At 52.8% G+C, this 27,692-nt stretch overlaps 11 protein-coding genes across 11 annotated transcripts; 6 read left to right on the forward strand and 5 right to left on the reverse strand.

The window, feature by feature from the left end:
* Nucleotides 1-2,394: 2,394 nt before the first annotated feature.
* On the forward strand, nt 2,395-2,737 carry VTN49DRAFT_3054 (uncharacterized protein; the record flags this gene model as incomplete). Its single annotated transcript, XM_069410848.1, has 2 exons — nt 2,395-2,426; nt 2,506-2,737. The coding sequence occupies 2 exons, from the start codon at nt 2,395-2,397 to the stop codon at nt 2,735-2,737; spliced, it is 264 nt and encodes an 87-aa protein (XP_069269612.1).
* Nucleotides 2,738-3,874: 1,137 nt separating this feature from the next.
* VTN49DRAFT_3055 (uncharacterized protein) lies at nt 3,875-6,429 on the reverse strand (the record flags this gene model as incomplete). The annotated part of the gene is made up of 3 exons (XM_069410849.1): nt 3,875-4,513; nt 4,573-5,633; nt 5,691-6,429. 3 exons carry the CDS (start codon nt 6,427-6,429, stop codon nt 3,875-3,877), a joined length of 2,439 nt encoding a protein of 812 aa, XP_069269613.1.
* A 1,788-nt stretch (nt 6,430-8,217) lies between these two features.
* On the reverse strand, nt 8,218-9,344 carry VTN49DRAFT_3056 (uncharacterized protein; the record flags this gene model as incomplete). The annotated part of the gene is made up of 3 exons (XM_069410850.1): nt 8,218-9,045; nt 9,100-9,225; nt 9,282-9,344. 3 exons carry the CDS (start codon nt 9,342-9,344, stop codon nt 8,218-8,220), a joined length of 1,017 nt encoding a protein of 338 aa, XP_069269614.1.
* A 718-nt stretch (nt 9,345-10,062) lies between these two features.
* Nucleotides 10,063-11,739, forward strand: VTN49DRAFT_3057 (uncharacterized protein; the record flags this gene model as incomplete). Its single annotated transcript, XM_069410851.1, has 5 exons — nt 10,063-10,443; nt 10,507-10,608; nt 10,670-11,314; nt 11,372-11,489; nt 11,546-11,739. 5 exons carry the CDS (start codon nt 10,063-10,065, stop codon nt 11,737-11,739), a joined length of 1,440 nt encoding a protein of 479 aa, XP_069269615.1.
* A 162-nt stretch (nt 11,740-11,901) lies between these two features.
* Nucleotides 11,902-12,292, reverse strand: VTN49DRAFT_3058 (uncharacterized protein; the record flags this gene model as incomplete). The annotated part of the gene is made up of 2 exons (XM_069410852.1): nt 11,902-12,063; nt 12,182-12,292. 2 exons carry the CDS (start codon nt 12,290-12,292, stop codon nt 11,902-11,904), a joined length of 273 nt encoding a protein of 90 aa, XP_069269616.1.
* A 465-nt stretch (nt 12,293-12,757) lies between these two features.
* VTN49DRAFT_3059 (uncharacterized protein) lies at nt 12,758-14,152 on the forward strand (the record flags this gene model as incomplete). Its single annotated transcript, XM_069410853.1, has 1 exon — nt 12,758-14,152. The coding sequence occupies one exon, from the start codon at nt 12,758-12,760 to the stop codon at nt 14,150-14,152; it is 1,395 nt and encodes a 464-aa protein (XP_069269617.1).
* A 271-nt stretch (nt 14,153-14,423) lies between these two features.
* Nucleotides 14,424-15,692, reverse strand: VTN49DRAFT_3060 (uncharacterized protein; the record flags this gene model as incomplete). Its single annotated transcript, XM_069410855.1, has 4 exons — nt 14,424-14,686; nt 14,744-15,476; nt 15,532-15,627; nt 15,678-15,692. 4 exons carry the CDS (start codon nt 15,690-15,692, stop codon nt 14,424-14,426), a joined length of 1,107 nt encoding a protein of 368 aa, XP_069269618.1.
* Nucleotides 15,693-16,216: 524 nt separating this feature from the next.
* On the forward strand, nt 16,217-19,096 carry VTN49DRAFT_3061 (uncharacterized protein; the record flags this gene model as incomplete). Its single annotated transcript, XM_069410856.1, has 3 exons — nt 16,217-16,511; nt 16,572-18,578; nt 18,639-19,096. The coding sequence occupies 3 exons, from the start codon at nt 16,217-16,219 to the stop codon at nt 19,094-19,096; spliced, it is 2,760 nt and encodes a 919-aa protein (XP_069269619.1).
* Nucleotides 19,097-19,694: 598 nt separating this feature from the next.
* Nucleotides 19,695-21,632, reverse strand: VTN49DRAFT_3062 (uncharacterized protein; the record flags this gene model as incomplete). The annotated part of the gene is made up of 5 exons (XM_069410857.1): nt 19,695-19,768; nt 19,838-20,531; nt 20,588-20,865; nt 20,918-21,256; nt 21,314-21,632. The coding sequence occupies 5 exons, from the start codon at nt 21,630-21,632 to the stop codon at nt 19,695-19,697; spliced, it is 1,704 nt and encodes a 567-aa protein (XP_069269620.1).
* Nucleotides 21,633-22,491: 859 nt separating this feature from the next.
* On the forward strand, nt 22,492-22,759 carry VTN49DRAFT_3063 (uncharacterized protein; the record flags this gene model as incomplete). The annotated part of the gene is made up of 2 exons (XM_069410858.1): nt 22,492-22,690; nt 22,746-22,759. 2 exons carry the CDS (start codon nt 22,492-22,494, stop codon nt 22,757-22,759), a joined length of 213 nt encoding a protein of 70 aa, XP_069269621.1.
* A 372-nt stretch (nt 22,760-23,131) lies between these two features.
* On the forward strand, nt 23,132-27,513 carry VTN49DRAFT_3064 (uncharacterized protein; the record flags this gene model as incomplete). Its single annotated transcript, XM_069410859.1, has 9 exons — nt 23,132-24,272; nt 24,323-24,415; nt 24,466-25,022; nt 25,069-25,222; nt 25,271-25,613; nt 25,662-25,933; nt 25,985-26,118; nt 26,172-26,451; nt 26,504-27,513. 9 exons carry the CDS (start codon nt 23,132-23,134, stop codon nt 27,511-27,513), a joined length of 3,984 nt encoding a protein of 1,327 aa, XP_069269622.1.
* Nucleotides 27,514-27,692: the final 179 nt, after the last annotated feature.

Genomic DNA, 27,692 nt, shown 5'->3' on the forward strand with positions numbered 1-27,692 from the left:
GCCATCCTGCCGGGTCCAACAGACGATATAGTGGTTCGCTTCAGCGCGCTTGTGTCAGAAGTCTGAGTGCTTGAAGAGAAGACGATGGCTTGCACGCTTCTCAACTCAATAGGTTAAACTTCCACTACATCTGCAGTCTTACGGCTGAACGCCTGCAGACGGCCCCCTTTGCAGAAGTTTCCAGAGGATACACATTGCCCGATCGAGCTTATGCTCAGAACTGGTCTAAACAAATGTTAGTTACGGGCTGAGGATGTACATGAGGTTGGAAGTAGTAGTAGATCCAATTCAGGATCATTTTATAGCTTGCGGGTTTTAGAGGCGATACTGATATCGGGAAACCGATCCAGGTCAGAGATAATCTAGAACCCGGGCCAATCTGAGTCCTTGTTTGGGGACCGACCTGTTGGTTACTGAATAAGGGGGGGGGGGCCTGTCAAATGTGTCAAGCCTGTCAACTATGCAGCGGTTCCCCTTATGTTTATGAAGGATCTGAATGGTTTATATTAAGTTAGGGTTTTTCGGCGAAATTATATCCCATGAACACATCTGATCCGGGCATCCGGCTACAAACAAGTTAATTCTCCCGCACTAGGATAACTTGCCTAGGACCGAGGCATGTGTATATTCGTCCCTAGTACCGAAGTTCTTGGTGAGTTCGTATCAATGTGATGCGAACCCGGTTCCACTGGCAGATCTTTTGCTCTTCAGGTACAATTGTCTGCTGGCAAGGTTAAGGATTTTTGACCAGGGGGGAGAGCCAAAAAATAATAAATGTATTTTCCACTTGCAGTAAATAGTTTGCCTAGTGGCACGGGTCAACGGTCAGGCTTCATATCGTCAGTAATTAAGCTCGGAAGGTGTGGATACGGTTGATGTGGATGCCATTCAAAATCGTGCATTGTCTTTTTCGGTGTCCGGCTGTCACGATGCAGTGAACCGGGGCTGTGGACGGTGTTACTGGGGATGTATTGATCCGTGCCAGGTTCGGCAACGGGGTTGGTTCAAACCTAGCGCTTTTCCGGCAGAAAGTATCGCGACTATTGAAAATTAAACCGGGGGTCATACGGCTACTAGAAGGGGGTTTGGAATTTCGAAGCAAATCCAGAACCCTGACACCGGGAATCCGGAAGACACGAAACGGGAAGGTTATCACATTTCCAATGACAAAGGAACCCTCCCGTTGTCACACCACAACAGAATTTCGTTGGTTCGTAGTACTTGGAGACGTTGAGGACACGGGCAGACGGACCTTTTCCTCGCAAGGAGAGGGACAAGCGAGCAACCCTGCTAGTTAGTAGCCAAACATCAAAGTTAAAAAAACCAAACTAAACGACAACGCAACTTAGAACCTATAGGGATAGAACGAAAGACTAAGTAGACGAATCACTTTGCTCGCCACTGGTCGATGAGGATGATAGAGTTCGGCATATCCATGCGGGACTACTACTGTACATGTTTAAAACCCACGACTCTAGTAGGCTAGAACTCGGACCAGTGGATAGATGATGCCGGGAGCAGACGGGGTGAAGCAAGAAAGTCAGAAACTGAAAAATCCACCGTTAATCCCTGCTAGTCAAGCGAAGCCTCCGCGGAATGCCGCCACGAATGGATTGCGGGATAGTCGATGGGATGGAATAGAATAGTATGGATGACGATGGGAGGCAAAGAAAAGTATCACGGATTCTCGACCGGTCGATGAGTGGTTTCTTGACAATCGCACGTCCACTCAAACCCCCCCCTTCCCCCCCCCTCTTCGGGATTGGATTGGAAGGTTTGGCGAACGGAAACCGGGGAGCCGCGAGAGTAGTCCGTGACTGCGACCGTGACCTGTTGCACGGTTGAATGGGAAAGCTAGTATATTGTACTCGTACACCTTTGGGCCAGGGTATGCACTTTTTTTCGGGTTCCCGGGCCAAGCCAGGATGATTAAAGTTGGGGATGTGCGACTCTCGGCGTCCTGCAGGGTAATAACGGTCGGGAACTGGCGGCTGAACCCATCGAGCATATGTAAGCTAATTCAAATCGTTGGGAAAGTCCTTTGGCTGATTGACACCTGCATAATGCTGCATCTCGAAGCGGCAGTTGGGGCAGAGGCTTAGAGTTAGCAGGGATCTTAATTTCCTTCTTTCTATACAAGGGTACAAGTAACAGGGGAACTGGAAATTGACACTTCTTCAGGTGCTACTGAAATAGAAATCGATCAGACGGTGATCAGCTAGAACTCTGGTGTATATATTCCTACCGGACGATCGATCTGACAGCGGCATGGTCGAATGAGTCAATTGACCTGAAGATCATCCCGTTCTTCGACTTCCTCGTCATCCCGGGCCGGCAGTCCTTGACCTGGAAAACAGCAGAAGCAAGAAACGCATCAGCATGCTGAGGAATTGAATGCGCACTCAATTTACAAGACAGCAACCAAAGTGAGTGCTCCTCCCACATCGCATCCATTGATGCCTATGTTGATATCGTGCTCGATTTGCTCACTTCCCGCGCTCCAAGACCCAAATTCTATAAAAAAAATACTGAACCATGTGCAACTTCTTCAAAAACTTCTACATCTACAGCTCCTGCCGCGATCCCGCGGCACATTTCTTCCGCACTTCCCTGGACGGGTCGCATGGGAGTCGGTGTGCAGATAGCCCGCACGAACGATTTATCGTGGTGGTTGGCGTGTGCCGATTATGCTCGCGATGATCTGACATGTTGGTTGATGGAGCATGGACGACTTTGACGGATTTGGGATGCGCTTGATTACTACCTCACTAATGATGTATTATGATGATTGATCCCGGCCTGTACTAGAAAAGGAATGTAATGTACTAATCCGAGTCATGACCGACTTCGCAAGCTACCATTCCCTTGACGAAAAGCGCTCAATGGTAATCTACTTTGTGGCAAGGAGCTCTCGTCCGAGTAAGTTGTGACTTGAGAGCCGGGCAAATGTTGCCCAGGGTGCTGCGCGTTTTGTGGCTCTGACAAATGGCGGAGCACGGTTTTGAATGGAGGAGAGCCCTCTGACGGACCCCATAAACTCATCGCTCGTCACTGCTAGACTATCCGGAGATGAACTTCGGCGGGATTCTAAACTTTCTAGCTAATTAAGATAGTACCTCTAGTTCGATTTTCGTCGTTGGAATCAAAAGCTTTCATGTGATCGAGAGAAAACGCGTTCTAGTGTTATGACTGCAGGGTTCTGACAAAGGCAAAGGCCCTTGCATCGGAAAGCTATCGGATGATCTGACCGCCGGGATGGTTATCACATGGTCATGTAATCCGGTGCCCCTAGCTGGATCCTCTTTTTTTCCTCTTTCATGGCGTCAGAAGGTCCGTGCTCAGACAACTGATTTCTGAAAGTAGGCACACGCAGGGTCCTCCGGCACGGACAATTGTTCCAAATTCCCAACTCGCTGATGAATCCCGTTCGGCGGGAAATGGGCTTGTTTGAGTCATTCTCCTTTGGTGACGTGTTTTGCATATTTTCTTCTGCAAGTGTGTTGCTGATTGTGTTTGAAGAAAGGCCCCTTGATTTGCCTGTTGGGCTGTACGGAGTACTAGTACTTCGCACTACGCGTAAACATGGCCTCCAAAGTGTTGCCTGACGGACTGACTGGCTACGTCATAATCCATTCATGTTATGTTCCTATCCTCGGATTCGCATAACATGCCCAGAAAAAAAAGTATGCAAAACCAATTAAGACTATTCATTATCAACCATATACAACTGTACGTTTCATGACATGTCCAGCCAAATTAAGACGATTAGTTATCGAATGTACGACATCGACAGAATCAAAGCCCATCCAGAAAAGAAAACCAACGCGCTGAGAACGAAGTCTATCCATATCCAAACCGTTTCGTAACTCGTCAATTAGACCGTCGACTCTCCGAGACGGACCCACTCCCGCGGGACGTCCATGCTGCGATGGACTCGCCCGCCCGGCGTGAGTGGAACATCCACCCGGCCCAAGCCTCGGTCGTCTTCTTCATGCTCTTCGTAGTATGACAAGCGACTGAAGTAGTCGGCCAAAACGGCCTCTCGGTCAACGTCGCCCACGACGCTCGTATAATCTGGCGGCGGCGTGATCAATGGCGGCGGCGGCTCGATCTCGTCAAACGACGGAGGCGCAAACGACGGCGCACGCAGGAGGTGGATGGGTCGCGCCAGCCGATCGTTGGGCCCCGGGGCAACGTGAGCCTGCTCTGGTTGCGCCAGTCCGGCCGATCCTGAGGTGAAGCTGCGCGGTAGTCCCCGCGGCCCCTGGGCATCCTCCGAACCAGACTGCAGGCTATTAGACGTTCCTCGCCGGCTGGGAGGCGGTGGGCATCCGCACTCGCGTGGGTCCCTCGTGTTCCCAGGCTCCGTGGATGGGTCGTTGTAGGCCGGTAGGTAGATGTTGCTCTGCGTGGCTTTGCAGGAGAGGATATGGAACGGCGAATCAATGGTAATTTCAAAGTGGCGTCGTTTGTTCGGGTCTCTCTCGTCGGTCTTGGAGAGACGCATTACAATCTGAAACCAAAGTCAGTACGGCCACATTCACGATTTGGTAAAAGTTGGATATTGCGTACCTTGATCCAGTGGTTAATTTGGATATTTTCGTACGTTGTATCAAAATGCAGCCGATGAGCCGGATCCCTGCCTTTCATGGAATGGCAACTTGGCAACTGCACATTGAACTCCATCTCCGTAGGGCCTACAGTCGCATCGTTCGAGAGATTGCCCAGTAAGCTCGTGGCATGACGGTCGACCTGCTCCTCACCACGTGCGGCAGCTTCTTGTCGGCTCCGCTCGATACCACCACCCGCTGTTACCCGCATGGTACTGCCTGGAAACGTGCTCACGCTGGGTGAGTCTGCCCGCTTTTCAAAAAGCAGAATCTTCTTGGGCGGCAGGAATCGATGGACGGATCGGTCCTGCGTCCAGTGCTGAATGTTCTCTGTCACGTAGACCTTGATGCGGTGGCATTCAACTTTGGCTAGCGGCGTCAGCTTGAAAGCGATCGGAATTTGCGAGCCCAGTGGGAAGGATTTTCCCAAGATAACAATTTCATAATGCAGCTGATCCTCCCAGTTTCTCGAGATGGCAATGGGTTCAACCTGTTCTAGGGAACCTTCGGCTGGCGTGCGGATCACTTCCACCTCGGTGTTACCCAACAGGTTTGGTCGGAATGCCCCAGCGCGCTCGACAATTGCTTCAAGGTCATATCGCACGGAGCCCATCTCGCTCTTGATTGTTTCGGGCAAGGAACCATCGATGGGGAACTCAAAGGCGTAGATAAAATCCCCCGGTGGAAATATGTGATAGTTGCGGGCTGGGCCCGGAGATCTTTCATGCCTACTTAAGCTACGCGAGTGGCCCGATTGCCATGACAGCCGCTTCACTTCTCGCGACATCTCCCGCGTGACCGACGTCGCGCTTGATCCATTCTTCAATAGCTCCCGTGTGGTGGTGGTGACGCCGGGGCCCTTCACCTCCCGCGATGTGCTGTGTGCCGTTGTGTTGGCAAGTTTGTAGTAGTGGGCACCATAGTCATTAGAGACCAGCGATGGTTCGCCGTTGTTGAAGAAGAGCAGTCCATGTGTAACCAGATCTTTTTTATCGTGGAAGCTAACTTTCCTCGGCGGAATCCCTAACGGTTTGTCAGTGGCGTTTCGGACTGTTGAAGCAACGTTTACATGGTACCTACCATCCGGCCATTCCGTCTGCGTATGCCCCCGAAAACAGACCGAGATCTTCTTGATCTTGACCGACTTGGTGGTCTTAATGCGGAGATGACCCCGCAGAATGGCGGACTTCTTCGTCGATGGGTCGTTGTGGTCATACCCGGGCAGGAACAGCACCGGCTCGGCGAGCGCCAGGCTCACCGAGATGCCATTCCCCGTGGCAACCACTTTCTCATGGCGCAGACCTGGGAACTCCAACGGGGTCACCTCCAACGACTCGTCGCTGCTGGTTCGCTCCCGGGACCCCGGTCGCCTTGCCGTGGCAGTCGAGCAGTTGGACGGGGAGGTTGATCGCCGTCGGACGAGATTCGGCTCCATCCCGGCATGCCTCCTCCCCGAGACAACAATCTCTGACGTTGGGCGTGGACGCGTGGACCGGGGAGCGCGTGGCGACTGCGGCTGCGGCGAGGATGCTGGATTGGCCGAGGTGCGAAGGTGTAAGAGACGCTTCACTGTCTCGCGCGAGCCCGCCAGCTTGGCCAAGAGGACGTCGCGATGCTTACGGTTGGAGAAACCGGTCGGCGACGCGGGCGCCGACTCGAGGGAGTCGATGCTGCCGAAGGAAGTTGGCCGGGCCGAGCGTAATCGACGCGGCACCACCGAACTGAAAAAAGGCGGCGACCACTGCGCGCCATGAGGGTCAGCAGGTAACGGATCCAGCACGGACGTCATGCGGCGAAGGGATGAGCGTCGCGACGGCATCGCTTGGGGAACAACATGGGCAGAATGAATGTGTATACAGGCAGGTACAGGTTGGGCCCAGATGAGTCGGCGACTTTAAGGCCCAATATTGAAGAGCAAGTGGCCAGAAAAGAAACTTCAGAAAGGGGACAACGCAGAACCTACGGTGTACAGCACCGCAATGGCGGGATCCGATCTCCACAAGATCGCCGGTGATACAGCCCGAGCGGCCAACCGCTGGCTTTTGTCTCCCAGGGAGTGTCGATCAGTTGGACGAGCTTCCAGTCTTTCACGATTCACGCCCGCGAACAGGGCAAGCTGCTGCAAATCATGAACCGCGGCCACGCGGGAATGGACAGATCCAGCAACACGGGCCAGGAAAAAGGGTACAAAACGGGGATAGAAGAGCACAGAAAAACCACCCACCAGCGGCTCTCAGCAGTCGGCCGATTTTTGCGGCTTCTCGTCTTGTCTTTTTAATCATGACGCATGGAGCCCGGTGTCTGAAATACGGGGCCGTTGGGCGCCAATCAGGACGCGCGCCATGCGGCCAGACTGCCTGATTAGTCATCTGCTCGTTTGGAGATAGGCTATCTTGGCTTCTGGGTCTGGGTGCGGCGATCGGCCCACCAGTAGCGGATCGAACGGACTGGCGGATTAATTACTAGCAAACTTTTATTGGAAGGTCAACTGGCAAAACATATTAACCTAGCAGTCGATTCTCAGGTACGGAGTACGGAGTTGGCGCACGCGTCCGCGCACGGAACACAGGTACCGCAGCACGGCCGGCCCGTCGATGTCATACTCGTACAGTCATGCTGTCATGATTGCCATCTGCGCACAGGCAGCGGGGAACCATGTTCCAGCTGGTTCTGCAGGGACCGCCCTTCTCCTCATCCAGGCCTGGACTGATAGTTCCGGAGCATCATCTCTCTTTTGGTTAGTTGCTGGGAGGGGCGGAGCGGGGGATCTGCTGCTAGTGCCGAGTGTGGGAGTTTCTGGGCTGTTAGCGCCAACTGGCGCGATCGCATGATGCCTCAGGCAGAGCTGATCATATGAGACTGGGAAACTTCCAGTTCCTCTTGGCTGTCAGGTCCCAAGACTCTTTAAATGCGAATGATTTGGGATCAAAAGTCTTTGGGCCGAGCAAACTCTTCCTGCTGACATGGCCACGCAGACGGGTCAGGACCGCAGGGCGAGAGACAGAGAAGAAACAACCACCACTGGGGATTTTAGTCGAAATTCAAAGGTAAGACGGCCAAACCGTCTAACGAATATTGAGTCACACAACTAGGCGGCATGCAGAAATCCATCATCTCAGATACGAGACTAGACTTCTTCGTTCGGAGCACAGAGCAGTTAAAGCGCTCCAGTATCACAGGCTAGACTGCATGATCCTAGCATTCTAGCCTTCTCTTTTCACAGGCAACCACGAGGAAATTCTGTACTTGACCAGTTGACCTTACCGGCTAGCTTGGGAAAATGCCCAATGAGCTCTCGGCCGGATAGACCGCTGCAGCCGCGGGAAGCCGTGATTCTTCAACCTCAAAATGAGTCAAACAGCATCCGAGGAAGGTCGTCTAATTGGCCATTTCAACGGCAAACCCTAAGACTAGAACCAACTCGGAAATCAGACCTTCGGCTCCTCCGGAAATGGTCGCCAAGGTCTGTGACGTCATCTGCCGTTTCGACTCCGTCTAATCTCGATCCCGTCGAGCTAAAGTCCGGGAAAGATCTTGGATTATTAATTTTTTAATTTATGAAATATATTACAGACACGGTGGTATGGAATCAGTTAGGGTGAACACGCTAAGCAAACCATGAGTCGTCCATCGTGTTCAAGCCTGCGAGCCCGGTCTCGCCCATTCCGTCCTCACCGTCGTGCTGCTCTTTTTCCATGAAAAGATCGTCGAAGCTCGACTCGCCCGGTACCAGAATGTCGATTGGTCCCTGCTGATCTGATTGAGACAGATCCTGTAATCCTAGGTTAAAATCTTCCCCTGCGAGATTGTTGGCTGCTGCAGCCCCCCCGGTGTCCTGGGGAAGCGTGCCAGGGTTATTATTGCTGCTTTGGGCGCTGGCATTGAGATTGCTATTGGTGTCATTGTTCGGCTGGGGATTTCCACCTCCTGTCTCTGTGTTGAGAAAATTCGTGCCTGCCAGGGAATTGTCATTTCCAACTTTATCGTTGTCAACGTTGAGGTTCAAGTCGAGGGCATTGTTGCCAGTGCTGCCTTCCATGGACGCCAGCATTGCATCAAAATCCAGTTCTTCACCCGTCGTAACGGGGAGATTTTGATCCATGTCCTTTGTAGAGTCTTCCTGCTTAGTAACTGTGTTGGGTTCAGAGGCGGCGGCGGCGCTTGCGCCGAGTGGAGGCCCGCTCCGCTCGGCTGGGCCGGAAGCCTTGTCGCCGATCCTAGGCACGGAAGGAGTCTGTGCTTTCGATGCCGATGGTTCGCCAGTTTGGGCCGTGTCAAGCTTGATCGGTTTTTCCTCGGCGCTCGGGGGGGCATCCGTCATGGTCACGTCGTGCGTTGGCGCGGAAGGTGCCGTCGGTTGCGACGAAGGTATACCAGTCGTCTTGCGCGCAGTGAGCGCATCGTAGTCCTTTTCCAAAATCGCTTTAGCAGCGAGCTATCCGCGTGTCAGCCAACAACCCTTTGATGAAGGATCCTTAAAAAAACGTACAACTTGCTGTAATAGGCTGTCCAGTGCAGTCTGGAACTTCTCGTAGGCCTCAGGGAGAGACCTTTTGAGCTGTGTCCGTGCGGGCAGTGACCCTGAAGTTCGGAAAAACCGTCCCGTGTCGATGAGCTTTTATATGGTCAGCATGTCGATCCTGACGCTGTCTCCTGGGGAGAGAGCAGTACTGTATTGTTGACGGCTTCCGATAGCACCTCTAGAGCTTCAGGGTTGGCTAGCGATGGAGCCATACTGGAATGAATGGAGCTTTCTGGTCTTTAGAGAATAGGTGATTGAGCTTCGTTGTAATTCCTGGTGCGGTCTTGAATTGTGAAACGCAGACCGCACCCAAGCTTTGTACTTGCGCTTTGTAGCACCGAAGGGTTCATTGGCATCCATTGATTTTCGGCCTCAGGCTTTTGCGGAGTCGCCCAGCAGAGCTCTCTCTATTAGCCGTTCCTGGTTTAGCGTATCCCCTCAACGCGGCATGTGCCATCCAAACTTCACCCAACTTTTACTTATGATCTCGTTCAAGACGCAAATCCCTCCGCCAGAGATCTAAATTCCATCGTATTTCTTTTGTTCGTGTCTTGTCGGGCTTGTTGTGTTTTGCGTCGGTGCATCTGTGTGTCTTTGTGGCCCAACGAGTCGCGGTGGCTGGGGCCCCTCTGTTTTTCGACTGTTTTCTTTTTACAGGACCTCAGCATACCAGGACTCATTTTCCGTTTCATCCTCCCTCTTCATTCCCAGCTTAACTTCCCGTTTGCTTGAGGAACGTCGGGATTCTTTACAGGAGTCGGACCATTGCTGCTACGACGTTTGTTGAACTGCTTTTCCTTCGGTTGGGGCATTGCAAAGCTTTTGGGGAGAAAGAAACAGTGCCTGAGAGGAGGCCGTTGGCATTGAAATCCCTTTTTTGACGGTCACTGTTCGTTCTATTAAGCCTTGGGGACTCTATCAGAAGTCACTATGGCCGATAATGCAGCTCAATCAACCTCTACGACCCTTCCCCCCCAACAATCTGGCACCGCGCCGGGCCAGTATGACTCGACGCAAGGCAGCAACCAAGGAACTACCTCTCAAATCCAACCCCCGTCTCGACCGACCGTGGCCATTCCCCAAAATACAAACCCCATTCCAACCGCAATTACGTCTCCGCTGTCCAGCAATGTAATGTCTCCTACCGGTGGAAGTAGTGGCGGCGGATTCGTGCGACGGGCCGCCCCGGAGCCAAACAAACGCGCTCTCTACGTTGGTGGTCTGGATCCGCGCGTGACTGAAGACGTCTTGAAGCAAATCTTCGAGACAGCCGGCCATGTGCAAAGCGTCAAAATCATCCCGGACAAAAATGTAAGTAATGCAGGAGGATCCTAGTTCTTGGCCATATGAGCGCACGCTGACAACGTGGAGAAGTTTCACAACCGTGGATTGAACTACGGGTTCGTCGAGTTTGACGATCCCGGTGCTGCGGAGAGAGCCATGCAGACGTTAAATGGCCGACGCATCCATCAGTCGGTACGCCGGTTTCTGCTTGAATGGACTATACGGTAACGGGATTTATCTGACGCCATTCCAGGAAATCCGAGTCAACTGGGCCTATCAGTCGAGCAATCAGAACAAGGAAGATACTTCCAATCACTTCCACATTTTTGTCGGTGATCTGAGTAACGAGGTCAACGACGAAGTCCTGCTGCAGGCGTTTTCTGCATTCGGCTCCGTCTCTGAGGCTCGTGTGATGTGGGACATGAAAACCGGTCGGTCTCGTGGCTACGGCTTTGTTGCATTCCGCGAGCGTGCGGATGCCGAAAAAGCCATTAGCAAGATGGATGGCGAGTGGCTTGGCTCGCGAACGATCCGTTGCAACTGGGCCAACCAAAAAGGACAGCCATCGATTTCTCAACAGCAGGCCATGGCCGCTATGGGCATGAACCCGGCGACGTTTGGTCATCACCATTTCCCCACACATGGAATCCAGAGCTACGACATGGTTGTCAATCAAACCCCGCAGTGGCAGACCACCTGCTACGTGGGCAACCTCACCCCGTATACGACCCAGAACGACATTGTGCCACTGTTCCAGAATTTTGGCTACGTAGTCGAGACGCGCATGCAGGCCGACCGTGGCTTCGCCTTTGTGAAGATGGATACCCACGAGAATGCGGCAATGGCGATCTGCCAGCTTAACGGCTACAACGTCAATGGTCGTCCGTTGAAGTGCAGCGTATGTTGTTCTAATCGTTCATTGTTTCCTTGGCTTCGGTGTTCTAACTTAACGTAGTGGGGCAAAGACCGCCCTCCAACGGGTCAGTTCGATTTCAGTGCCCAGGCAGGCGCCTTTGGGACGGCTCCGTACTTCCCTCAGTATGGGGGTCCTGCCGGTCCTTTGAGTCCGCAAGGTGAGTGACTTTGCCAACCAGATTTGTCCGCAGTGCCGACGCTGATACGCCTGTAGGGCCTAATTCTGCCGGCCGCGGCTGGGACCAACAAGGCGCTGCCTTCTCCGGGGCTCCTGCTCAGGGTTATGTCCAGGCCCCAGGGGTTGCTGGTTACGGTCGCGGGCAGAATCCCCAAGCTGCCGCAAACTGGCCCCAGTCGCCCACCGCTAGTTTTGGTAATGGCTTCGGTGGTGGCGGCTACCAGACCTAAGGTCGCTCGCCTGAGTTTTCTCGTATCTCTATAATGAGGTGCGCTTTGCTTTCTTTTTTCTTCCCTTGGCGTCCCAGGGTTTCCATTTCTCCCCGCATGATTTTACTGGTATCTTGTTCGAATTTGCCTGCCTGCCTTATCCAGATTGAGCATTTGTTTTTTTCAGGTGGGTTCTGAAGCGATGTGTGAATTCTCCTCTTGTGTCTGACACTTTGTAAAGCGCTGTGAGATGTCATCCTTGAGCAAGCCAATACCCATGCCCCATTTGGTTTGTTGTTTCACTACATGCCCATTTTGAGCACTATAATGACCCTGAGAGCATGCCTGCATGTATTCCGGATTAGCGTAATTTTTTTTTTCTTGGGTTTGTCCCGCTGAGTGGAACCCAAAAAGTCGTCCTTTTTTTTTTCCCGTTTTCTTACCTGTTTGTTCAAGTCGTCACGTCGTATGGTCCCATTTCAGGGTTTCGATTGAGTCGATTGCTTTCAACGTCCCATGCGGTTTGCGGATGAGTGGACGACTGGAATGATGAGAATGGCTTTTTGTCCAGCATGTTCGAGCTTCAATCGAACAAGTGACTGGTTACTACTGTTCTCGAGTTGTGCGATTATTTGTTGTCTTGGCTGCGATGTACTCGACACGCAGAGTCTGCAGAGGCATCGAAAGAACAGTTGGCTGTAGATCCAACTCTTCATTTGAGCTCTGGTTCTCGTAATCTTCTGTCCTTAGGTTCTGCTCGCTCTCATATCTACGGCGCTTAGTCAGATTGTTCCTGACTCTTTCCCAAATTGGTAATTATGGTGCATTAAGTGTAATTCATAGCTTCCTAATTTGAAAATTGACCAATCAGGTTCGCCAACTGATTCAGCTGTTGCAGATTCATGGCGGCGTCTCAGCATCTCCAGACTCCAGACGGATCGACCTGGATCTCCACCAGGGAGGAGCTCAACCGAGTGCCCTGCCCACAACGTACAAGTAAAACGACAACCACCCTACGCCAATTCAATTACCGATTTCAATGGAAGATGGTGGCGCCGACACCCCGACCACTGCAAGCACACCACCGGCCGCGGATGCGCCTCGGCGACAGCAGCAACAGCAACAGTCTTGTCCGAAACGATCGCGCTCGGCCAGCACCGCCAGCACGAGTACTCGGAGCAGCGCACACAGCAAACACGGTGTCTCCGGCACGCTTCTCTCAAAGATCCCATTCCTCCGGATGAACTCGAGCTCGGGGAAGGCGGCGTCAGAGCACTCCGCCATGATGGACAATAGTACTGGGAATGATGCGACTGACCCGCAAGCGGCGGCGACGGGATGGGATCCTGCAGGAGGAGGGGGAGGTGGCCGTGGTGCAATGGCGGCGGCCATGCAGCAGCATCAGCGCAAGATGCGGCGACGAAGAGGGTCGCTGCGAAAGGCGGCACTCTTGGGGACAAGGGCGGATAAATCGCGACATCGTAGCACGAGTTTAAGTGCTGGTGCTACCGACCAAAGTTATACCGCTGCCCCAGCGGCGGCAGCGAGAGAAGAGGAGAATGGGATGACGGCAAGCGTGGGAGGTCGTCCGCAGCCGCCAGAGTCGACGTACTGGGCTCATCCCCAACATCCCCATCACGGTCATGATTCACGGCGAAGTCAATCATTAGATATGTCTACCTCGTCTTCTCCTCCTGTCGGGGCAGGTGCAAATCGCCCTGGTCCCAACACTGGCGGCTTTGAAAGGATGTCCCTACCTCCCCGGCCCGTACCGCGGCGGCCATCCGCAGGGAACAGTGCTGAGATAAGCCATAGCAACAATAATCACGACGGCCAAATTCCTCTTAAACCCAGACATCACCCTGGACCGTTATCCATCCCCACGCCGCCGTCTAGTACCGACTCATCGTATTATGTTCCGGGCTCTGTCCTTCGACAACCGGGCGCGCGGTCCTCGCTTTCCTCAACGGAAGATGCCATCACTCCGACTTCCACAACCACCAACACCATGGACCATCACCACCACCATCACCACAGCAAGCCCCCTAAACCGGCCGTCGTCGGCGGAGGCAGTACCACCAGCGCCAGTGCCGCCGCCGCTGCTGCTGCTGCGGCCGCCGCCCACGCCGCTGCCAGTGACGACTCTGCCTGGGACTACGCGGAGACGGAATGGTGGGGATGGATCATCCTGTTGGTGACCTGGCTGGTCTTCGTCGTCGTCATGGGCAGCTGCTTCGGCGTGTGGAGCTGGGCGTGGGACGTCGGACAGACGCCCTATGCGCCGCCGGAGCTCGAGGATGATCCCACTTTACCTATTACAGGGTATTATCCGGCGCTGATGGTCATGACGGCCGTGATGTCGTGGGTTTGGGTCGTGGTGGCCTGGGTTGGGATGAAGTATTTTCGACATGCAAATATTTCGGGGGATGACTAGCTTTTTTTTATTTTGGATTTTGATGACGATCATGATGGGATTGTACGATAGAGACGTTTAGATACCCTGTTTCCTACATTGTGCATGTTATTGACGTTAGGTCCTGTTTAATGGCTATCCAGTTGACTAGTATGAATCCAAGGAATTTAAAGTACAGAACAATCCTCTTCCAAACACCTGTATCCTCCATACAAACCCGCTGTATATGTATCCAAAAAGGAAAAACAAATCACAAACGCACGGAAATGGGTATACATGCATGGATGATAACTCATGAAACTGTTACTTCGGGTGGCGTGGTCCGTGATCTACCAACGGCTACGTCCTCGCTTTTCTCGACCGGCGGGGAGAGAGAATCCGCGACCTTTGTCTGCTCCTGCGGTGTCGGGTTCACTAGGCCCTTGGAGACGGCGTAGACGGACGACCGGTCGTGGCTGGGGTCGTCGTCGTAGAATTCGTCGATGATTGGGTGCAGGAGGACAGTTTGCTTGTGGATGGTGAGCATGGAGTTGGTTGGCACGGTGACCCAATTATCTGTTTGAATGTTAGTTTGGCACGGAAGCGATCAAGGTTTTGTATGTAGAGGCGTACGCCGCTCAAAAGTAATGGGCTCGCTGGCCACCAGGACAATGTCCGCGCCCTTGTCATGTCGTTCCATCTTAAAGTGACCCTTGGTCTTGCCCTCCTTCCATTTGGTCCCCGACGAGAAGTACAGGCTAGCGGGTTCGTCCGTCTTGCTGCTGACATACCGCGTGCACACGACCGTGTGGCCATCGGTGACTGCGAAGTTCAGCAGACTGCGCGTCTCAACGTCGCTGACGTCGTGCTGCGCAGAGACGCGCCGAACAAACTCATTGATCTTGGCAATCGTCTTGAACATCACCCGACGAAGGAACTCCTGGCCAAACCCTCCCGGGCCCGGGTCTGAACTTGGATCTGCACCTTCCTTCTCCATCAGGTCGAGGAACAACGCAAATGCCCATTCGCTGTCTGTTCCGCCCTTGACGCCCAGATACCATTTGTCCGCCAAGGACTCGCCCAGCGGCCGCTTCACGTACTTCCACGCCCCGATATTGCCGTTATGCATCCACATGAGCGTGTTGTGTTGGAAGGGATGGCAGTTGTTCTCCGCGAGCGTGCCCTCGGTGGTAGCACGGACGTGCGCGAAGATCAGGTTCGAGCATGTCTTGCTCGCCAGGCGTTCGAGATTCTCGCAGTTCCATGCGGGTAGCGTAGACGTAAAGATGCACGGCTCCGGCCCAAGCTTGGGGTCTGGGTAAAAGCCGACGCCGAAGCCATCTCCGTTGACCGGGCGGCGAGTATCCTGTAACAAACATGGTCAGTTGTCTGTCAAATAATGTTTCCCGCATGGTCCGTACCAGTCGCAGCCGCGAGTCATAGGATTGCGTCAAGATCGAGTGCGTCGGCTCCGTAATGAGTTTGCTGAGAAGAATTTCATGGCGGCCTTTATAAACCTGCCTAATATCAGCAAAAAAGCCTTTCCATATAGCAAGGAAGAGCTTACCAAAAACCGACACATATCGTGTCTGGCTCTGAGTCAGCTCGCAACAAGCTTATAAAACAAGGCGTTGAAAACTAGGGCTTTTTGAAAACTCTAACGGAATCAATGATATGGAATCAGGGAGTGTCCGACCTCAAGCATAACGAAGCTACGCAACATTATCAGTCAAATTCAGAGCATCTCCGGGGAAAAGCAGTCGAAAATATCTCAAGAGCTAATCTAACCTAGGAGCTCAAGAACTGACGCCATGGCTGTCGATCATCATTGGACTCTTGGAGCACACCCCTTTGCCCCTTGAATGACTCACCGCTTTCTCTTTCAACCTTGAGACTCCGAATCGGTATCACGTGCCCCGCCGAGACCGCAGAGCGGATCGCGCATCTCTCCTTCACGTCACTCTCCGGGCTACAACAGCGCGATTCCGCCAAACACACAACAGATTCCATCTGCCGAGGCTGGGACCTCGCGAGGATGTGATTCTGTTGTCTGTCTTTGACTTGAATTGTCGTCTCGCTGTCACACCTTATGTTCAACCAGCGATAATGAGCGGGAGGATCCTCTCCCAACGCCTGACTCCGCTGCTGCGGAGGGGCCTACTCGCCCGCCATGTCCATTTGCACAGCAACCGGACTGGCGGGCTATTGCGGATCGATAGCACGACATTACGCGGACGGCCGTGGCCCGTCGGCTCGAACTCGATTCATAATGTTCCCGCTGTTCGCTCAATTTCGTTCGCCCGGATCCTTCCACGCCTCGCTCTGAAGCTCGCTCGTCTCCCGGCAATGTTTGGCGGTGCTATGATTGCTGGTGTCGCTTATATACAGTATCAGGCTGCACGTGAGTTTTCGCTTCAGGCGACGATGTCGCACCAAGTACGCTGACGGTATCGTTTGACAGAGGCTGGAAACTTCGCCAAGGACATTTTCAACCAAGCTACCGAGGCGGCTGGCAATGCGGCGTCGACTGTGCTCGAGGGACTTCAGGATATTGCAGCGCAGACCAATCGTGGCTGGGAAAAAACAAAAGAGGAGATTGAGCTCCCTGAGTGGATGCGGAAGATTTTGCGTCTCGACGAGCAAGGAGAATCCCAGAACGGATCGTCAGGAAATGATCGTCCGCCCAAGGACAGCCGAGCGGCTGCGGTGGGTGCCGCGACAGGTGCCGCCTACCTTTATGAGGAAGATGAGGACGGGAATCAAGGGTCACAGCGAGAAGCCGAGGATGATCAGATGATGGTATTGACGCGGAAGATGATCGAGATCAGGAACATCCTGACTCAGGTCGGACAATCGAATACCCTCACGCTTCCATCAATCGTCGTCATCGGATCGCAGTCCTCAGGCAAAAGCTCTGTTCTTGAGGCTATCGTTGGCCATGAATTCCTCCCAAAGGGCAACAATATGGTGACGCGGCGTCCGATTGAGCTGACTCTGATCAACACGCCAAACTCCCAGACTGAGTACGGCGAGTTTCCTGCTCTCGGATTGGGAAAAATTACGGATTTTTCGCAGATCCAGCGCACCCTGACGGATCTCAACCGGGCGGTGCCAGAAAAGGACTGCGTGTCGGACGACCCGATCCAGCTTCACATCTACTCCCCCAATGTCCCTGATCTTTCCCTCATTGATCTGCCTGGATATATCCAGGTAGCGGGCACTGATCAGCCACCGGAACTGAAGCAGAAAATTTCCGATCTCTGCGACAAATACATTCAAGCACCTAATATCATTCTTGCCATCTCTGCAGCCGATGTGGACTTGGCCAACTCTACCGCCTTGCGTGCTAGTCGAAGGGTTGACCCCCGCGGAGAGAGGACCATTGGCGTCATCACGAAGATGGATTTGGTGGAACCCGAGCGCGGCTTGTCCATGCTGACGGATCGAAAGTACCCATTGCGTCTGGGGTATGTGGGTGTAGTCTCTAAAGTGCCCCAAACAGCCATGCTCTTCTCACGGGGAAGCGGCAATATCACTTCTGCGATTGTCAAGAATGAGAATGCCTATTTCTCCGCTCATCCCGAATTCGGATCCCAATCGGACGTCATGGTGGGCGTGCCAACGTTACGCAAGAAACTGATGCATGTTCTCGAACAGACGATGGCACGGAGTCTCGCCGGTACGAGAGATGCCATCAGTCAGGAACTTGAAGAGGCCACGTACGAGTTTAAGGTGCAGTACAACGACCGACCATTGAGTGCCGAATCGTATCTGGCGGAAGCCCTAGATAGCTTCAAGCATTCCTTTAAGGAGTTCGCGGAGAGCTTCGGGCGTCCGCAGGTGCGAGAGATGCTCAAGCAAGAGTTAGACCAGCGCGTGCTTGACATCCTGGCACAGCGCTACTGGAACAAGCCGATTGAGGACCTAGATGTGGCTGTCGCGGAACCCGATCCGCTCAGCAGTCTACCTAAAGCAGATCCAGACAATCCATATTGGATCCGGAAATTGGACGCATCGACATCGACGCTGACCAAATTGGGCATCGGACGGCTGGCGACCACGGTGGTGTCGAATGCACTCCAACACCACATCCAGCGTTTAGTGTCGTCGTCCACCTTTGCTTCGCATCCATACGCGCAAAATGCGATCATGGAGGCGTGCAATGGCATCCTTAACGATCGATTCTTTAGCACCAGTGACCAAGTGGAGAACTGCATCAAACCGTACAAGTTTGAGATCGAAGTTGAGGAGCCAGAGTGGACGAAGGGACGCGAGAATGTCTACAAAGTCTTGAAAGAGGAGCTGAACGCCTGCGAAGCAGCTTTCCGACAAATGGAGGCGAGCATCGGGAAGCGAAAGCTGCGGGACGTGATGACGTTTGTTGACCGGGTCCGAAAGGGGGAGGTTACGTTGGACGGAAATGGAGCTAGTGGCGCGGGAGGATTCAGCGCGGCTCTACTTCAAAAGGGTATGCTTATGGCAATAACACAACCACGTTCGATCACATCGCTAACAGGAGCTCGTATAGGACGCGAGGGTATCTTCCTGCGTGACCGTGCGGACATCCTCAAGATGCGCATTGCCGCGGTTCGATCTAAGCAATGCGCGACACTCAAGAATAAATACTACTGCCCGGAAGTCTTCCTGGACGTGGTGGCAGACAAGCTCACAGCGACGGCGGTGCTCTTCCTCAACGTGGAGCTTCTGTCCGAATTCTATTACCATTTCCCCCGGGAGCTAGACCAGCGCCTAGGGAGGCACCTCTCCGAGGCCGAAATTGAGCGGTTTGCGCGCGAAGATCCCAAGGTGCGTCGGCATTTGGATGTGATCAAGAAGAAAGAGATGCTCGAACTGGCGTTGCGGAAGATCGAGAGCCTGCGACAATTGGAAGGAGGTTCGGGAGTTGCGCGGAGAGCATCACGAGAGGAAGGAGGTCGAAGAGGGAAGGAGGCCGGGAAGGAGAGACGGGGATGGAGTATTTTTTAGACTTTTATTTTCCCCTTTTTCTTCTTTTTCTGATTGTATTCGTTCTTTTTTGCTGTTCAAGCTATCGACTCGTCTCTGTAACTACTACGATTCGACTCTGGTGTACATGTCTAGAAATGGATTGGGATGATATTACTGTACCTGGCCACAGTTGAGAGTGATAATTGAGCTTTAGTAACGCGAGCAGAAGATGCTCATTAAAGGGGGTCACACTCTTTGATTACAGACTTTTCTGTCCACATACACTGGAATGGTCAAAGGACGATTACAGTAGACCTCGGTAAGTTTACATTATCATACTCCATCGACTGAACGCAACAGACGAAGGAAAAGCAAAATAAAAATAAGAAACCAAAAAGAACGACGCACGAAAATCATGTCAAAAAAGACGCAACAGAAAGAAGTAATTACTATACAATCCAACCAAAATCCCTCTAGTCTATGTCTATGGCATCAACAAAAGAAATATCGCACCCGTGATCTATAGAAGGTATCTATGGCGGAATCCCAACCCCGGTATACAATCAACGGAATGTTGGGAGTGAGGTTCCTTTTTTCCAAAGGATGTATTTGCGTCGCATGTTGGATTTTGCGTATTTTACTCTCGAGAGACATCGCGGCCAAAGATCTTGGCCTTGAGCCAGTCGAAAGCCACCAGGATACGGTTCCGTGCTGTTAACGTTTCGTTAGCAATCAGGATGAGAAGAGCGGAGAGGGATGAGAGAGAAAACGGGAGCTTACCGCTAAAGCACATGCTCAGATAGGCACTGCGCCAGAAGAGATAGGTCATGGTACCGCCGCTCGCAATGTTGCCGCTCAGCCAGCTGATGTCTGCAACCGCCCGCTCCTTGCCAATGTAAGCCAGGCTGCCCTGGTGCGAGTACTGGAATGGACCGATCTGCTTGGTGCGGCGCAGCTGGCGCTGCAGCTCGCGGATCTCGTCGAAGATCTTGTTGCGCTCCTCCTCGTTCTTGGCTTCTTGCTGTGCGACGGACAGGCGCTTGAGCTCCTGTTCAATGGCTTCCGTCTTGGCCATGGTGTTGAACAGCCGTGCCAGGAACGCACCCTCCTGGCTGGCCACCTGGGCTGTCGGCGCGTAGTTGGTCACGGCGCAGTCGCCAACCGCCCACACGTTTTCCGTGCCATTCACCACCAGATACTCATTCACCGCCAGGCCACGCCGCGAGTTCTTCTGCGCAGGAATCTGCGACATCAGGTCGCGTACCACCGGCCGAACCGCGTTGCCAGTGGCCCACACAAGCAAACCGTAAGGGATTGTCTCAGTCGTCTTGCTGCCGTCGGCATGCGTCACTTCGGCCTCAATATACTTGTCCGTAACCTTCTTGACCATGGTCTTGGTCCGGATCGTAATCTTTTCCTCCTTGAAGGTCGATTCGGTGTAGTCAATCAGCTGCTTCGAGAACATGGGCAGCACCTGTGAATTATGTGAGCAACGCACTGTCAAGGAGGGACCACGTCCGCGGAACTTACATTGGGAAGTGCCTCCACAAGCGTCACATGGAAATGGTCCTGAATCTCCGGAATCCACTTGCGCAGATCCTGCTCGAAAAAGTCCTGGAGCTCGCCGGCAAACTCGACACCCGTCGGGCCACCACCGACAACCACCATATGCAGCAAGCGCTTCACCTCCTCCTCCGGCTGGTCCTTGAAAACTGCGGTCTCGATGCAATCCATGATGCGCTTGCGGATCTTCTGGGCGTCTCCAACTTCCTTCAGGAAACACGAATGCTCCTTGACTCCCGGAATTCCTGGAAAAAGTCAGCAATGGGAACTGACAGATATCCCCAGTCAAGCACTTACCGAAAGTGGCATTCTCAGCACCCACAGCCACGACGAGCATGTCGAACGGGACAACAGTGCGGGAGACGTCGCCCTTGATTTCCGAATCATCGCTGATATGTACGACGCGGTTCTCGTAGTCGATCTTGGTGGCCTCGGCTTCATAGTACTTAACCGTAGCCTTCTTGTGACGAAGAATGTTTCGGACGGGCTCCATGATCGAACGATGCTCGACCAGGCCAGTTGTACATGAGGGCAGCAGCGGAGTGAACAGGAAGAAATTACGAGGAGAGATGACGACGACATTGTAGTTCTCGGTGTCCAGCTTCTTCAGCAGAGAGATTGCACCCCAACCCGTGCCTACAATTCATGCGCGCGTTAGCGGAGCGACCAGCTCCATTCGCGACCAATACGCACCCAGAATAACCAAGGTTTTCTTATTCGGATCAGGTGGAAACTGCTCTTCAGGATGTCGCTGAAGGTAGATTCCATACGCTAAGTATCCGGTCAAGCCAAGACCCGACAGAAGAGTCAAACGGAATGTCCATCGCAGGAATCGAAAGCGTTTCTTGGGCCGCGGCGCGTCCGTCGTGAAGGCGCGGCGAGAAATCTGCGGCGCGATTTGCCTCGAACCCGAGGCGAATGGCGACGGAGCGCGCACGCCATTCAATGGCGACCTGGAAGCCTGTGCCAGCGAGCGGCGCGTGAACGCGGCCGTGTTTTGGCGACTCAGCATTGAACGGACAGCCATCCCTGTCCTGTTGCTCGCTGGTCTTCCAACGAAGGGAGGAAGGCGAAAGAGAGGAGAGTTTGATCAGATAAAACGAATGACTGGCACAGGTTAGTTAATTGTTGGTGAAATTGGAGAACAGGGAAAAAATCAAGCTTGACTCACAAAAAAAATATAGCTGGGCCACTGGAGCTCCGGTGGCCGGGTCAGATCCTTATCGGGGCCAATTTAAGCAGCCAAAATAGAACCACAACCACGCCGAAGCCGATCGGACCTGGGCCGAGACGTGGCGCTGTTAACTGGTTTGGGCAGGCCGGTGTGAAAAATTGAATTTTTTTTTTCCTTCTCCAATTCTCCTCTTCGGCGTCCTCGCGAGTCTTTGTTGTTTGATAGGATTTTCTCCCAAAAAATTCATACGGAACCTCGGTGCCCCAGCTCCAAGTATTAGTAATGCCGGCAGTTGGTCCTTGCCCTATGCCCCTTCAAGGGTCTACGAAATTCATATTCAATTCATAAATTCTGCTGGCCGTGTGTGCAAGAACAGAGTGCAGGGATGTTGTCCAGGATTGCAAGTGTCCTTCCTTGGAATGACGTCGAACATTCGAGGTCACAAATCATCGCCGGCGAGACTAACTAGTGCTTGCTTGCACGAACTGCAAGCAGCTTCTCCAATCCCGACCGGCATTTTGTTCACCCGCCCAACCACGCCGCAACTCCATCATTGAGCTTATCAATTGTATCCATCTGGATTCCTTGACTGCGGAATTGGGGGCATTCACACCTGCACCCGTTCCTCGGCTTAATTGTCGTCAGTGTTAGCCGAGTTATCCTAAATCACCCGGACAGAAACTCTGTAGACGCCAGGATGAAGTCACAGACCGCGCAGCTCCTCCCTGCAGCAAATGCGACAAGCATAAGATTGATGGAGCCTCTGGTAGCATGTGATCGACAGACTTTGCTGGCCAGAATGGCATCATCCGCGTCACTGGGCGCCATCGCCGCCATGCTTAACTTTCGCCGGCCCACTGTCCCGAGCAGCACACTGCTCTCGGAGTTCCTGATTGGTAAATTCGTTGCGATTTTTCCGGAATCGAACTTTAACCCTAACCCTAAGGGCAGTGACTCATATTTAGGGGGGCTTTCTGTACACCGTACTCTATTGTCGATTCAAAACAGTGAGAATGGCGGAAGAATTAGGGAGCAGTGCTCGGTCTGCATTTGATTCACCGTTTACTTCGGTAACCTTTTTTAAAATATCAGTCGATCAGCGGACGTATGAATATCTGTGCAACTTTAATGATTGAGCCTTAAATTTTCTTAGTTTAACCCAGGGTCTATACCGCATTGGGTAAGTGGGCTTTTCTTTGCAAAGTGGTGAATTTCAGAAGATCAATGAATTTGCACCAAGGATTTGAACAGATGCGGGCGCTTTCGAAGAACCCGCACAGGCTTGGAAAATCCAGAACTGACACCATTAATGGAGACCGTTTAACTGAGATCAAGAAATGCGCAATCTTAAAAGTGTGCGCTTAGCGGAGGTGCAGCTCCAGGCCGATCTGCCACTAACCGCGACGGCCTGGGATGCAGCCACTGACTCGATCATTTGTACCTTTGGCCCTGCACCGGAAAAACCTGTCATTGAACTGAGGAGGAAACGCCCGGGAAGTCATGTCTCCAATGCACATGTTTCGCCCGAGGAATTTGACCTCATTGCATCATGGGATGCGCCGTGTCCCCTGCCCGATCTTCCATGTGATCGGGTTCTGTCGCTGCATTACTTTGCAGATAATCTGACAGCGCTCCTTGTTCTGGAAGGCGGGGACATCATTATCGTTCGCGAAGATCCCCAGCCGGGAGAGAACAAAATTGAAATTCTAGGCTCGGTTGATACCGGAATCACCGCCGCTGCGTGGTCGCCCGATGAGGAGCTCCTAGCTATCACCACGCGGGCAAGAACTCTGTTGTACATGACGCGGGAGTTTGAAAATGTGGCCGAAATTACGTTTACGCCGGAGGACCTGAAACTCTCTCGTCATGTGTCTGTGGGCTGGGGTAAAAAGGAGACCCAGTTTCAGGGCAAGCGGGCAAAAGCGCTCCGGGATCCTACGATGCCGGAAAAAGTGGATGAAGGAAAGTTAAGCCCGTATGATGACTCCAAAACAACGATCAGCTGGCGCGGTGACGGGGCGTTTGTCGCGATCAACAGCATTGAACCCGATGTTCGCAGAGTTATCAGGGTTTACTCGAGAGAGGGTACTCTGGATAGCGTCAGCGAGCCTGTAGACTATCTTGAAGGAGCGTTGAGTTGGCGACCAGCAGGTAACTTGATTGCCGGAATTCAACGACGGGACGACCGCATCGATGTGGTATTCTTCGAGAGGAATGGCCTGCGCCATGGCCAGTTCACTCTCAGGCTTTCTGAGGAGGAACGCTCAACATGGGCGTCGAACATCCAATTGAATTGGAATATCGATTCAACTGTATTGGCAGTCAGCTTCTTGGATCGAGTCCAGTTGTGGACAATGGGCAACTATCACTATTACCTTAAACAAGAGATTCCAATCGCTGTTCCTCCAAACGCTTCTCGCCCTGTATCAGCTCGCTGGCACCAGGAAAAAGCACTGCGTCTAGCTACGAATTCTCCCTGTGAGTATACCACAGAGAGTTCTGCCCGACTGCTAGCTGACTGCCTCCAGCTACACTCCTCGACATGGACTGGGTGTTTGACGTGTCGCATGGCTCGACTGCAGTGCCAGACGACATAGGAGCTGTTGGTGTCATTGATGGGAGTAAGTTGAGTCGAGCATCGACTACACCACAAAATTCTAACTACCTGTAGAAATGCTCAAACTCACTCCGCTGAGGCTTTCCGGTGTTCCGCCACCGATGGCTCACTGCGAAGTGGCCATGGATGCAAATATAGTTGATGTGGCGTTCAGCCGAACCGGGGAGCGGATAGCGGTTCTAACAAGGGATAACTTCTCTGTATTTGCTTGGTCAATCAAGCAGCGACCCGTTCCAGAACCTATGCTAGAGTCAAGTTATCCGTTGCCCACCGCTACAGAGAACCGACCACGGCAGATTGCCTTCTTGAATGAAAACGAAGTGTATGTTTTGACTCACCGGGAATCTGGCAAGAGCCAAATCGAGCGGACCGCTTTGGAGACGCGTGAGTCCAAGGTCGTCTACGAAGCTGCCGAAGGGGAACATGTTCAGCGCATTTTCTCCAGCCTGTGCCACCGAAACTTATGGTTCTCCAAATTGTCTGCTTCGGGAATCGTCACGTATTCTCGCGTTATCCAGAGTGATGCCGGTGATTATGGCGTTGAGGACTGGGCTAATAGCCCACCTGCCGATACCCATTGGGCGTATGCCGTTCGAATAGGCGAGGATCAGGTACGTTACAAGTCGATTGGTAGTCCGCCACTGCTGACGGTTTCAGGACGTCTTGGTCGCGCTTTCTAGGTCAGGAGCTCTATTCGCTAATCAGCGGGAATTGGTCAAAAACTGCTCTTCTTTTATGGTCACTCCTAACCATATTCTCTTCACTACTACTCAGCACCTATTGAAGTTTGTTCATCTCACCAATGTTGAAGGTACGTGTGAACACCCTCTCGAACCTATGCTTGCTGACTCGTGATTAGACATGGATGTTCCGGCGGATACTCCGGAGACGGACGAACGCTGTCGAAACATTGAGCGCGGTGGTCGCTTGGTAACTGTCACACCTACGTCCTTTGCAGTAACACTGCAAATGCCCCGAGGGAATCTCGAAACAATCTATCCGCGGGCATTAGTTCTTGCCGCGATACGTGGTTTCATCGATAAGAAGGACTATCGTTCCGCTTATCTGGCCTGCCGTAGCCAAATTGTGGACATGAATATCCTGCATGACTACGCTCCGAAACAGTTGATGGAAAACGTTCCCTTGTTCATTGAGCAGGTCAAAAAGCCGGAGTACATCGACGAGTTTTTGTCTCGATTGAAGTACGTGATCGAAAGGTGACTTGCCAAAGCTATGCTGACAACCTGTAGGGAAGAAGATGTTTCTCAAACCCTGTACAAGGACACTTTGAAGCTATCAAAGCCGGAGGCCGATGCTGCAGCCGCTGCCGGTGTATCGACCTCTGTCACAAGTGCTCTACCGCAGAAATCCAAGGAAAGCAAGGTCAACCGCATATGTGACGCTTTCGTGGCCGCTCTCAAGAACAAAATGAGTACTAATCTGCAAAACTTGATTACGGCACACGTGTGCAAGAAACCACCAGATTTGGAGGCTGGTCTGCGGCTGGTAGCTGATCTGAGAGGTTCGTCATATGTCTCTCTATCCAATCTGACAACGCTGACAATGTCCACAGTGCAAGAGCCCGAAAAGGCGGAAGAAGCAGTTGAGCATATGTGCTTTTTGACAGACGCGAATCTGTTGTATAACGAAGCTTTGGGGTTGTATGACCTTGAGCTGACTTTGCTGGTTGCCCAACAAGCTCAAAGGGTAGGCGATTCTCGTTCCCCAGTGACTCATTCTTGCCACTAACAAAATCGTAGGATCCGCGGGAGTATTTGCCATTCCTGCGCAAACTTCAGAAATTGCCCGAGTTGCGCCGGAAATTCGAAATCGACAACTATTTGAGCCGCTTCGCCAAAGCACTTCGTCATCTCTTTGCACTTAATGAGTATGAGGAGCTGAAGCAATACGTCGTGAAGCATACTCTCTACACAGATGCTCTCGAGCTCTACAAGTATCAGCCGGAGCCGCTGCGTGAAATGACTCAACTCTACGCAGACTATCTGTACGACCAAAGCAACTACAAAGAAGCGGCGATTGGTAAGTTCCTTTTCATTCGTGCGTTTAAACAGCGGCCCTAACCACGACCTAGCATATGAGTCCCTCGGCCAGTACGAACAGGCTTACAAAGCTTATCAACTTGCACACTACTGGCGCGAGTCGCTTTACTGCGCGCAAATGGTGCCATTGTCGCAATCCGAACTCCGGGACCATGCCATGGCTCTTATTACGACTGTAGTGGAGGAAAACAAAGACTATGTCTCTGGTGCCCAGATATACGCGGACCATCTGCAAGATTATGCCAACGCGGCGCGACTCTTCTGCCGCGGCTCGCGCTTCGGCGATGCCACCCGTATCCTGACCGTGCATGGCATGCAGTCCCTGATCCCGGAAATCGTCGACACAGGCTTGGCTGAAGCCATGGGTTCCACGACAGACTTCCTCGCGGATTGCAAAAGCCAGCTCAATGCGCAGGTGCCGCGGATCCGCGAGCTTCGCGAGAAACGCGCCGCCGACCCGCTGGCTTTCTACGGAGGCGATCCCACCTCCACCGATTTCGCCGGCGCAGATATTCCCGATAACATTTCGTTGGCTCCCACCGACGCCAGTACCATGGCGGGCCAAAGCCTGTTCACACGGTACACAGGTGGGACAGCGATGACGCGGCGGACTTCGAAAACGCGCCGTCGCGAGGAACGGAAACGTGCAAAGGGCAAGAAAGGCACGGTTTACGAAGAGGAGTACCTCGTGAATAGCGTACGGCGTCTGATAGAGCGAGTGAACAGCACCCACGACGAGATCCAAGCATTGGTGGAAGCACTATTGCGGCGCGGCATGCGAGAGCGGGCGATCGCAGTGGAACGGGCCCTGCAGGACGTATTGACAATGTGCAGGGATTGTCTCGACGATGTTTTCGAGAAAAGCCCTGCTGCTGCTGAAACTACGACTGGTACTCCGCCTGCCGGTACGGCTGCTGCAGAGGCGGAGGACGGTCTCCCGCGCCCAACGGGTGGTCAGGCGGTCCTGTTGGAGACGCTCCAGCGACCGAAGCCAGAGGCGCCGCCGGTGAAAGAGTTTGCTAAGTTGGCGTTGCTTGGATGATTGGGGTGTTTATTCGGTCAAACAAAAAAAAAAGAAAGGTTCCGTAGCTCTACACGATGTATGATAAGTAGACCTGGTACGGATTGATGATGAATGATGATCCACAGGTGCATGCAATGTATTGAACCACGTTGGTATCTTAACGGGCACTGATATATGATGAGAAAACCAACCAAAGA

The sequence above is a fragment of the Thermomyces lanuginosus genome (assembly GCF_041956635.1).
Source record: "Thermomyces lanuginosus strain ATCC 200065 unplaced genomic scaffold VTN49scaffold_27, whole genome shotgun sequence".
In the NCBI taxonomy this organism is placed as follows: Eukaryota; Fungi; Ascomycota; class Eurotiomycetes; order Eurotiales; family Trichocomaceae; genus Thermomyces; species Thermomyces lanuginosus.